The 11,597-nt window shown below is 39.5% G+C and overlaps 2 protein-coding genes across 3 annotated transcripts; both read left to right on the top strand.

Moving 5' to 3' along the window:
• The first annotated feature begins 407 nt into the window (after positions 1 to 407).
• Positions 408 to 9,938, top strand: LOC128514376 (cyclin-dependent kinase inhibitor 1B-like). Of its 2 annotated transcripts, none has more exons than XM_053488218.1 (3): positions 408 to 898; positions 992 to 1,094; positions 9,187 to 9,938. In XM_053488218.1, the coding sequence occupies exons 1-2, from the start codon at positions 475 to 477 to the stop codon at positions 1,090 to 1,092; spliced, it is 525 nt and encodes a 174-aa protein (XP_053344193.1). In that variant the 5' UTR covers positions 408 to 474; the 3' UTR covers positions 1,093 to 1,094; positions 9,187 to 9,938. The 2 variants fall into 2 exon arrangements, with proteins under 2 accessions (XP_053344193.1, XP_053344185.1); XM_053488210.1 differs by lacking the exon at positions 9,187 to 9,938 and adding an exon at positions 1,730 to 2,266.
• LOC128540914 (cyclin-dependent kinase inhibitor 1B-like) lies at positions 7,894 to 9,290 on the top strand. Its single transcript, XM_053510913.1, has 3 exons — positions 7,894 to 8,442; positions 8,524 to 8,685; positions 9,187 to 9,290. Exons 1-3 carry the CDS (start codon positions 8,019 to 8,021, stop codon positions 9,288 to 9,290), a joined length of 690 nt encoding a protein of 229 aa, XP_053366888.1. The 5' UTR covers positions 7,894 to 8,018.
• Positions 9,939 to 11,597: the final 1,659 nt, after the last annotated feature.

The following is an 11,597-nucleotide window of genomic DNA, read 5'->3' as shown; positions in this document are numbered from 1 at the left end:
ATATGTCCTGTTAATATTGCTTGTAATCAGGATGAAGCAAAAATCTGTTGAGTATTTTAACATAAAATCGATTGATTGTGTTGAAATAAAAACTACACAATACAGCGGGTCCACTGCTGAATAACAAAAATATAAACACCACACAACGGTTAAATTAAAAACGCCACTTGTGCTCGACACAAGCGTTCGGAGCCTCGGTGTGATACGTAACGTCACTAACCTGTGCAGTGGGTGGTCACTCGCTGTCCAATCAGATCGCTCGCCTGAGACGCGGCACGCTGCTGCCTGGCAACGAGCCCTTTAAAACAACGCGCACCAGCTTGGTTTAAACTGGTTTGTGAGAGCCACGAGACGACTGTCTTGAATCTTCTGTCATCCTGATTTGAACTTGTTTGTCGACTGTTTTCTGAATTTTCTGTCACCCTGAGTCTCTGACACGACTTCTTGCCATTTACTGCTAAAGAAGTGACAGAGATGTCCAGAGTGCAGGTTTCAGGAGCTGCGAGGGGGAACTTCTCCCCTCAGCGCCCGCGCAGGACCGTGCGTCGGAGTCTGTTCGGACCTGTGGATCACGGCGAGCTGGACCGGGACATCGAGACGAAGCTGCGCGAGATCTCCGGAAAGGAAGAACAAGCGTGGAATTTTAACTTCGCCTCCGGGACGCCGCTGTTCGGAGATTACGAGTGGGAGGGAGCGGCGGTGGAGGCTACGCCGGCGTTCTACCAGGAGTCGGTAAAAGCAGGGAAGAAGAGGCCTGATGCTGTGCAGGTTCAGCCGCACACAGAGGCTCCGAACCGGAATGCAAGAACCGAGGGCACGCGCACAGGACGGAAGGCAGGCTGCACTAAGACGAGGAAAGCACGCGCACGGGTTTCTACATCCCCATGCCGCATTACAGGTGGGAGAGCAGTTTAGAGACTCAAATATAATAATAGTAATAATAATAATAATAATAAAAGTGCCTAAAAAACGTGTTGTTTCCTTTTTGCAGATTTTCTCGTCAAACGAAAGAAGCCAGGACCTGAGAGAGTGTCTCAGAAAGCCCTCAGCTCCCTCTCCTCTGAGGAAACGCCACGGACACGACTTCGGTGAAGGTACACAAGGAGATTTTTTTTTAAATAACCGTAATGTTTATTTTTAAATTTACCTCTTAAAGACCAGCACATTTTACTGGATTCCGTCTATATTCACATATCCAAATGTAATTATTTATAGAACCAAAACTATACTTCCATATTGTGATGTTTTTGATGTGTTTGATTTTTTGTGTTTGATTGACTATTTACATTTGATGTGTTTAATTTAATCCTGGATCTCAAAACAGAAAACTGATGAAGGTTTAAGCACAAAATAATGGGCAACTTTATGTTTTTTTTTTTTTTTAATTTTCAAAGGCGAAGTATGTGCGTTAAGACTTAAAATTATAGAATATTTTCGTTAATAGGTCTATAATGTCTGTACCAAATTAAAGGCAGACAGGCAGAAGCCCTGATTATTTAAAGCGCATTACACAACACCACCAGTAGGGGGCTGTACAGCTCCTCACAGCCACTGAATGCTGACAGATACTTTAGACATAGATGTGGCTCAAAATAATAAAATACATTTATTTACATATATTTAATAATATGTAATTATACAAGACAACTTATATGTTTGTAAATGACTAAAAAACAGTATTATTTTTATTGTCATTTATTGTCATGACATAGGTTTTTATTGTTTCTAGTTTGGCTGGCTGTGACATTATCAGCAAGGAGACCAGACTTCGCAGACAGTCACGTTGTGGTGCATCTGCAGGACCTGCTGGCGGGAGGAGCCGAGCTTGATGGACAGTTCGCAGCCTGAGCCGCGCCCCGCCTGAGCCGCGCCCCGCCTGAGCCGCGCCCCGCCTGAGCCTCCCGAGTTGTTCCCGGCCTTGTCTCAGATTTGCTGGAATGGCGACCTGTACACTCCAATTTCGAGAACTTTGTCTGCTCCGCCTCCTGGGTCCGAGAACGCAGCCTCTGTTTTGCCTCCCGGGTCCGAGGACGCGGCCTCTGCTCCACCACCTCCCGGGTTCAAGGACACCATGTCTGCGCCATCTCTTGGGTTTGAGGACGCCGTCTCTGCTCCACCTCCCAGGTTCAAGGACACCATGTCTGCGCCACCTCCTGGGTTCGAGGACGCCGTCTCTGCTCCGTCTCCCGGGTTTAAGGACTCACAACATGTACACATTAACACACTGAGTAAAACGATCTGTTTTGCTGGAACACATAACAGGCTTTCAGGACATTTCTTTAAAAAAAGGGATTTTCAATGTTTTGTTACCTGATGCCTTCAACCTAAAGAATTTGCCTTAAGTACCTCTGTAGATGTTAGTTTTTTCTTTTAACATTTTCATCTACACAACTGTTCCTTGATTGATTTTATGACCACATTTATCAAATGTTTTCTTTTCATCGAAGCTGGCTTTATTAATTTTTTTTTAAGAAAAGATGCTTTAAACATACCATGTTTGGTGTTGTCACTGTTCCTATGCACAAATCCAAATAATAAATATTTTGTTACCTGATTTTTTTTTATTTATTTTTTTATTTTATTGGAGTAGAAAAAAGCATGGAATAGATGCATCCTACAGACAGAAAAACACTCAACTTACCCACATTCATTCCTTTCTACTAACAGGGCTTTGTTGGGATTATACATTTTTAAATTACAAGTATCACTGTCTGTAGTTTTGTAAAGTTGGCCACTTCAGCTATTACAGGATTTAATCATTTACATGAATAGTATTGGATTAGTTTTGGAGAATAATTAATGTTCTATGTTGGTTACATAAAATTTTTTTATGATATTACATAAACTGTCTAACTGTGGTAATATTTTGGTCATATCACCTATTCCTTTTTATAATCAACTTTGATTGTCTTTTCATTGTAGTAGCCTGATTGAAAGTAACATACATAGATGAAATACCTCGTTGCTTGTTTAGAATGATACAACATTGCTGAAATAAGATAGCATAACTGCTGATGTGAATTAAAAGCCCTTAATCCAGTATCCTCCAGGGGCCCCATATCATGGCACACCCTGTGCTCTGATCCAGCCTCTTAACAAACTGGGATATATAAAGAAAAGAAGAGGTTTTTTTTTTTTTTGTTCATAAAAATAATAACCATTATATTTATCACTAGTAGTGATTGCTGTGATACTCAACAAGCTAACATTAGAATAGTTCCAAATTAAGCTTGGTTTCCTGACCACTGCACTTCTTATATATTGGATGGTAAATAAGCACAGTACATAATTAATAATCAAGAATAAATGCATGGCATTCACATTTGCTTGTAACAGGTATTTAGGTGTCACATAACAGAATTTCTAATGCTATAAAGGCTGTACCAAAAGTAATGCAAATGTTAACATAACTGTTTTATTAATTAACATACAGTAGGTTGTTCAATCTCTACATGTCAGTAGCAAAACTCTTTTTCTATTCAAAGGTTCTACTGAACATAATCTCCCTTACAAGCAATGTATTTGTGCCTTTGCTAAAATGAACTCTAGAATCATAAAAAAAAAAAAATCAGGTCTTCGCTGTTGTACCCACTTTAGAGTGAGTAGTCGCAGTTGATAGTCTTCTAATGCATGGTTTGTCTTTAGTGCTGGTTTTCTTTTTATTTGAACTTTTTATCTATCTGTTCACATTGCTCTTGTAATGTGAACAGATAGTTGTAATCTACATAAACATTCTGACACATTGGGAGACCTTAAATTTCAAATGGAATTTTAAAGAGTAACAATTAAGTTCTAGAGTGATGCAAGAACATTACTTGTGATGGAAAAAATGTTGAGTATTTTTGGCATAAATGAAGAGGTACTCTACCAACCATAAGCAACATTTGCATGTATAAGTTAATATTTTTACACAATTTACAGTATACAGTTTTGGCCAGCAAGACTGGATCATATTTTTATAATCCAGTTATATTTATAATTATAATTCAGTGTATAATCCAGTTACAATCATATTTTTAGGCACTACTGTACCTTAGCTTCAATATTCTGCTCTAAACAAATGATAATAAGAATGTCTATTTTAAGCGGCACAAACATCATCTAAATTAAAAAAAACCTGCTGAGGAAAGTTTTGCTAATTTGTTAATATTAACTGGTTATATTTACTGTAGCTATAATAAGCCTGTTTCCCTTTGTATTCCCGGGTTAGGCTAGCCTCAATTCCCCTAGCTAAGATAAATTGCCTAAAGAGCAATTTAAATCTTTTCTAATAGTAAATGCAGAGATTTGAGAAAGTTTTCAGATTGAAAAAAAAATAAGATATAGTTCATATAGTAAAATAGACTCATCCTCTAACAGGGTGTGTGGGTTCTCTGGGTTTGGATCAAAGCATAAAATGATACATTAGTTTGGGTTCTCTATTATAAAGTCCTGGTTCGCTTAGCATTTACACTGGTATTTCAAAGAGTGGCACCAGAGCACTTTTGAAAGTGGCCTGTAAGACCCACAGTTCATCGGTTCAGATGGCACCATCCACACTTTAGGTGAACTACCTATGCTCCAGAGTGTGTTTTAATTGGCCCAAACATGACAGGTGTAAACACACTCTTAAACACGTAAAACATAAAAACATATATTTTTCTTTTTAATACTTTATTACTAATAAAAATTGGGAAAATTTTTAAAATGTACCTTTACTTTTTTTTAAATACAATATCTTAGTTCTTAATGTTTTAATGCAGGTGTTGCCTCACACTGGAAAACGATGCTTGACTGATGTTACATGCCATATTTATTTTCATAACATGTATAAGTGACATCCCTCTAGATATTAAACCCATCCCCTCCCAAGTTAGGATATGGAAAATATATGCTTCTTTGTAAATATGGCCCCTTCGACTGCTAGGATGCTATGCAAACATTCAGGTTCACAGAAAATAGACTCTGCTCAAATGCAAAAGTACTCCTTTGGTGCTCATTTTATTGCAGTCAATATTCCAAAATTTTAATCAATAAGAAGACAAGTAACAAAATGTGTTACCAGAAGCTCCATTTAAGAGCTAATTGTACTGACATCTAGCACAAAAATTTAAACAAAACATTTAAAAGCAAATCAGGTCTTAATAGGAAAAATCAGGCTGGATATTTATACTGATGTGGACTGGGTAATGCGTTAGAAATGAAAGGATGCCACATCGTTTGATGGAAATTAAGATTATTAACCTGCAGAGGGCTGAATTCAAAGAAACAAAGATCATTACATTTACATTTAGGCATTTGGCAGACGCTCTTATCCAGAGCGACTTACAAAAAGTGCTTTAAAGTTTAAAGGGGGTGGGGGGGTGAGGTGGGTTTTAGTCCAAGAACTGAAGAAACAGACACGTCTTGAGTCGTCGTTTAAAGATCGTCAAAAAAAAAATATCTGCTGTACGGACATCTAGAGGAAGTTCGTTCCACCACCTAGGTGCCAGAACAGAAAAGAGTCTGGATGAATGCCGCCCTTGATCTTTGAGAGATGGTGGGATGAGGCGAGCAGTGCTGGAGGATCGGAGGGAACGTGGTGCAGTGCGTAGTGTGATTAGAGCAGAGAGGTAAGTGGGTGCTGGGCCATTTTTAGCTTTGTAGGCAAGTGGGGTGATGTGGGAGAACTTGGGAAGGTTAAAAACGTGATGTGCTGCTGCATTCTGGATCAATTGCAGAGGCTGAAGGAGAGATTTGATTGTTGTCCAAGGATATCACCAGGTCTTGACCGGTTTTACTCAGATTGAGCTTCAGGTGGTGAGCTGCCACCCAGGATGAGATGTCTGCCAGACATGCTGAGTTTCGGGTGGAAACCTGAGTGTCAGAGAGAGGAAAGGAGAGAATTAATTGGGTGTCATCTGCATAACAATGTTATGCAAATCCATGCGATTATATGACCTTACCAAGAGACCGGGTAGTTCAAGTTCAAGTTCAAGTAGGCTTTATTGTCACTTCAACCGTATACAGTTAGTACACAGTAAAAATGAAATAACGTTTCTCCAGGACCAAGGTGCTACATGCAACATAAATTTACAACATAAATTAACAGAAGAGCTCGAACTAGCTAACTAAAAGGCCAAGTTAGCTAGCTAGCAGAGACAGGACAGATTGACCTGACAACATGAATTTTACCAACATAAATTAACAACATAAATTAACAAAAAACTAACTATCTAACCCAGAGACAACAGACAACATAAAGTGCACGTGCAAATGTGCAAACGAGCAACAAAGTGACGGTGTGACAAACACAACATAACATAATACTTTAATACCAAGTACTGAGCCCTGCGGGATACCAGTAGAGAGTCTACGTGGGGCAGATGTAGATTCCCTCCATGTTACCTCATATGACCTCAACCTTACATTATTATTATTAGTAGTAGTAGTAGTAGTAGTAGTATTTCAAACTCAGGCTCATTGGCCTTGGCTCATTTTCTGTGAAGAGCATATATCAGAAAACATTTTCAATGGCCACACCCTGTATACCCCCCTAGACATTTATATTACATGTGGATGCAAGGGTCCACTGGACCTGGGGCTAATAAAAGTGTGAAAATTGTAGGTCCTGTGTACCTTCACTCTGTTCTCCTCCTGTCTGGGACTGCTGTTAGTATGTGTGTGTATGTGTGTGAGAGAGAGTTTGAGATTTGAGTTTTGGCCCTGTCGTCCCGCACAAAGTTGCAAACATTGTCATACAAAATCGTAGCAAAATTCAAGCACTGCCACTTGTCACGTTCCCACAGACTTTTTCTTCGGTCTTGTGGGAACCATTTATTTGGGATTCATGTGGGAATCTTTTTTTTTTTGCTTCTATTCTGTCGCATTTTTCATATCCCAAGTTGGAGACCGTATTGTTATAAATATAGCTTTGTACTTATCACAACTTATCAAGATGGCCAAAAGATTCTCTGATCAGATGCAATTAAATTTGGAAGAAAGAGGTGCTTTTGATGATGATGTAGAGGAAGAGGATCACATGACAGTGACTTTGAAGAAAAGGTTGAGACTGAGCATCAGTTAGTTTCAAAGCGAAGATGAGACACAGAATGAGTGCATCAGCAGCCAGCTCCAGAACCAGAACAAGATTATAAGCAGCTAGCAGGTGAAGAAATATGGATGTTAAAAAATGGTAAAATCTTCTTGACCAAAAAATGAGCCACCCAGCATGGCTGCCAATGTGATAAGAATGCAACCAGGTCCAACGGGGATGACAGTTTCTCATGTGCAGGACATTAAGTCTTCTTTTGAGCTTCATCACAGATTCAATTCAGAAAATTATTCTAAATTCCAATCATTTATAAGGAAGGCGTGTTTTAATGAAAAAAAAAAAACTCTGCCCCTCCTGTGTTGTATAGGATGAAAAAGCAATGTTTTTGTAAAATTACGTGAAATGGTTAAACTTCTAATTAAGTTCATATAAATCAAAATCAATAGTTGCTTAAGTTCTCTCATATTGATAATTAATCTTTTTTTTATTACACTTTATTAAAAAGAAAAAAACTGAGTATCACATTAAAACCATATACCCGGGATATATTGCTTGTAATCAGGATGAAGTAAACATCTGTTGAGTATTTTAACATAAAATCGATTGATTGTGTTGAAATAAAAACTACACAATGCAGCGGGTCCACTGCTGAATAACAAAAATATAAACACCACACAACGGTTAAATTAAAAACGCCACTTGTGCTCGACACAAGCGTTCGGAGCCTCGGTGTGATACGTAACGTCACTAACCTGTGCAGTGGGTGGTCACTCGCTGTCCAATCAGATCGCTCGCCTGAGACGCGGCACGCTGCTGCCTGGCAACGAGCCCTTTAAAACAACGCGCACCAGCTTGGTTTAAACTGGTTTGTGAGAGCCACGAGTCGACTGTCTTGAATCTTCTGTCATCCTGATTTGAACTTGTTTGTCGACTGTTTTCTGAATTTTCTGTCACCCTGAGTCTCTGACACGACTTCTTGCCATTTACTGCTAAAGAAGTGACAGAGATGTCCAGAGTGCAGGTTTCAGGAGCTGCGAGGGGGAACTTCTCCCCTCAGCGCCCGCGCAGGATCGTGCGTCGGAGTCTGTTCGGACCTGTGGATCACGGCGAGCTGGACCGGGACATCGAGGCGAAGCTGCGCGAGATCTCCGGAAAGGAAGAACAAGCGTGGAATTTTAACTTCGCCTCCGGGACGCCGCTGTTCGGAGATTACGAGTGGGAGGGAGCGGCGGCGGAGGCTACGCCGGCGTTCTACCAGGAGTCGGTAAAAGCAGGGAAGAAGAGGCCTGATGCTGTGCAGGTTCAGCCGCACACAGAGGCTCCGAACCGGAATGCAAGAACCGAGGGCACGCGCACAGGACGGAAGGCAGGCTGCACTAAGACGAGGAAAGCACGCGCACGGGTTTCTACATCCCCATGCCGCATTACAGGTGGGAGAGCAGTTTAGAGACTCAAATCCAATAATAATAATAATAAAATGGCTAAAAAAACGTCTCGTTTCCTCTTTACAGATTTTCTCGTCAAACGAAAGAAGCCAGGACCTGAGAGAGTGTCTCAGAAAGCCCTCAGCTCCCTCTCCTCTGAGGAAACGCCACGGACACGACTATTTTTAAATTTACCCCTTAGAGACCAGCACATTTTACTGGATTCCGTCTATATTCACGTGTCCAAATGTAACTGTTTATTAAACCAAAACTGTTGTGATTATAAAGCAGACACTTGATTTACATTTGATGTGTTTAATTTAATTCTGGATCTCAAAACAGAAAACTGGTGAAGGTTTAAGCACAAATAAAATAGGCAACCTTATGTTTTGTTTTTTACATTTTCAAAAGCGAAGTATTTAAGACTTAATATTATAAAACATTTTCGTTAATAGGTCTATAATGTCTGTACCAAATTAAAGGCAGACAGGCAGAAGCCCTGATTATTTAAAGCGCATTATACAACACCACCAGTAGGGGGCTGTACAGCTCCTCACAGCCACTGAATGCGGACAGATCCTTTAGACATAGATGTGGCTCAAAATAATTAAATACATTTATTAACATATATTTAATGATATGTAATAATACAAAACAACTTATATGTTGGTAAATGACTAAAAACAATATTTTTTTATATTATTTATGTGTCATTATTTATTATGTAATTTAAGTTTTCATTATTTCTAGTTTGGCTGGCTGTGACATTATTAGTGAGGAGACCAGACTTCGCAGGCTGTCACGGCACCATCCGGCATGATGCAGAAGACATCGCAGAACACACGGTGCCTTAGGAACAATAAGTTGTGGTGCATCTGCAAGAGCTGCTGGCAGGAGGAGCCGTGCTTGATGGACAGCTTACACCCTGAGCCACGCCCAGCCTGAGCCATGCCCTGTCTGAGCCTCCCGAGTTGATCCCGGCCTTGTCTCAGCAAGAAACTGAGCCTTGTCTCAGCCTTGTCTCAGCCTTGTCTCAGCCTTGTCTCAGCAAGATACTGCATATATATAGCAGCATTGTCTGGTGTCAAGGATAAGCTGCTGTATCTGCCATCTGGATTGGAGACCTGTGCACTGCATGTTCGAGGACTCCATCTCTGCTCCGCCTCCCAGGGTCAAGGACACCTTCTCTGCTCCACGTCCTGGGTTCAAGGACACCGCATCTTCTGTGCCTCCTGGGTTTAGGGATTCACAACATATACACATTAACCCACTGAGCAAAACAATCTGTTTTGCTGGAACTCATAACAGGCCTTTAGGACATTTCTTTAAAAAAAAGGGATTTTCATTGTTTTGTTACCTGATGCCTTCAATCTAAAGAACTTGCCTTAAGTACCTCTGTAAATGTTAGTTATTTTTCCTTTCAACACTTTTGTTGGTTTTTATTTATACAACTGTTCCTTGATTGATTTTATTGCCACATTTTATTAAATGTCTTCTTTTCATCAAAACTGGCTTCATATTATTATTATATATATATTTTTAAAGATGCTTTAAACATACCATACACTTGGAAATATGTTTGGTCTTGTCACTGTTCCTGTGCACAAATCCAAATAATAAATATTTTCTTACCTGATTTTATTTTTTTACTGGAACAGTAAAAAGGCATGGACTAGCCTTAGCTGTGCTCTGATCCAGCTTCTTAACAAACTGGGATAATAAAAAAAAGAAGAGTGTTTTTTTTTGTTCATAAAAATAATATTGATTATTTGTATTACTATTAGTTATTGCTGTGATGCTCAACAAGCTAACATTAGAATTGTTCCTAATTAAGCTTAGTGACCTGACCACTGCACTTCTCATATACATAATAATAAAGAATAAATGATTTTAAAGTGCATGACGTTCTTGTTTGTAACAGATATCCGCTGTCACATAACAGGATTTTGAATGTCATGAAGGGTTGTACTAAAAGTAATGCAAATGGAGCCGTAATATTTTTTGTGTGCAAATGGCTTACATTATTGGATCTGCAGATGTTTTGAGGCCCTGAAGACGTTCTGACACGTCCTAAAATTTGTGTATTTTTCAGTTAATTATAAACATATAGTCTGGTTTCAGCACAAACTGGGCTACAGTAATATGTGAGGAGCATGTATGCGCAAGTTTGTGTTTTCGAGAAAATTACAGTTGTACATGGTTATTGACAACAGCAAAATAAAAAGTTACTGAAAGGCCACAAACCACATTCATAACATTTGTGTACAATACTTTTGTAAACTAGATCTTGTAGCCTGGAATTTTGGCTTTACAATAATGTGATAATAATCCTGATCGCTTATTTATGAAAAACAATTTCTTCATTAAAATGTTTTAAAACTCTTTCATTTATAAAGGCGATATGCGAAGAGGTTTGAATGATCATGAATAATTCTGTGATTCACACCAGAGAGGACAAAGACCCACATAATTAGCTGCATAATGAGTCTTTCAGACAGGTATGTGACAGATAGGGAAGTGCTACAAGAAAATAATTTGAGGACAAAAAAAAACATATATGGTTTGCTTGTAGTTTATTTAGAATATAGTTAACTGACAGGCAAAATAACTCAGATAAAAAAGCTCACTTCATACCCTATGCATAACCTAGTCACTCACAATAAAAATGTCCAGGATTGAATGAAGAGGGACATAGATGATCTTATACACAGAAGGCACATTTATGGCATAAATATGGCAGTACAAAAACATTTAGGGTAGAACAGTGCAAACAGGAACAGTTCACAATAAATAAAGGGTGTTAGCCCACTCTTACACCCTATAAGCAGTCACACATCTTTGTGCAACTCTCGAAGAGCAGTTCCTGTTCAATAAGTAAACACGGCATACCTGGCATTTCGATGGTGTTTTTTTGCTTCCTACCATACACTGCGTTACAATTCCTGGTACCCGAGGTCAGTCCATGTGCTGGTTGTACGCAGTCACAGGTGCAGACAGGTACTTATCATGTGTCCATCCACTTTAAAAATGCAAGACCACAGTCTGATCCATGGTCCATGTTCCCATGCAGGCAGGTACAGCAGAGTGTCATCATCAGTCTGTGTTTTCCATGAAACAGTGATGGGCTGTCTGTATCTTGCCTGCTTGTTTGCCTTCTATCA

Source organism: Clarias gariepinus, chromosome 2, assembly GCF_024256425.1.
Source record: "Clarias gariepinus isolate MV-2021 ecotype Netherlands chromosome 2, CGAR_prim_01v2, whole genome shotgun sequence".
Lineage (NCBI taxonomy): Eukaryota > Metazoa > Chordata > Actinopteri > Siluriformes > Clariidae > Clarias > Clarias gariepinus.
The sequence above is the reverse complement of the archived record's forward strand: the minus strand, read 5'-3'. Positions and strand labels throughout refer to the sequence as shown.

Coding starts and splice junctions, on each gene's coding strand:
- LOC128540914 (XM_053510913.1), top strand. CDS start 8,019: ATGTCCAGAGTGCAGGTTTCAGGAGCTGCGAGGGGGAACTTCTCCCCT. Junction 8,443..8,523: donor ATCCCCATGCCGCATTACAG/GTGGGAGAGCAG, acceptor TCCTCTTTACAG/ATTTTCTCGTCAAACGAAAG. Junction 8,686..9,186: donor CTATATTCACGTGTCCAAAT/GTAACTGTTTAT, acceptor CATTATTTCTAG/TTTGGCTGGCTGTGACATTA.
- LOC128514376 (XM_053488218.1), top strand. CDS start 475: ATGTCCAGAGTGCAGGTTTCAGGAGCTGCGAGGGGGAACTTCTCCCCT. Junction 899..991: donor ATCCCCATGCCGCATTACAG/GTGGGAGAGCAG, acceptor TCCTTTTTGCAG/ATTTTCTCGTCAAACGAAAG.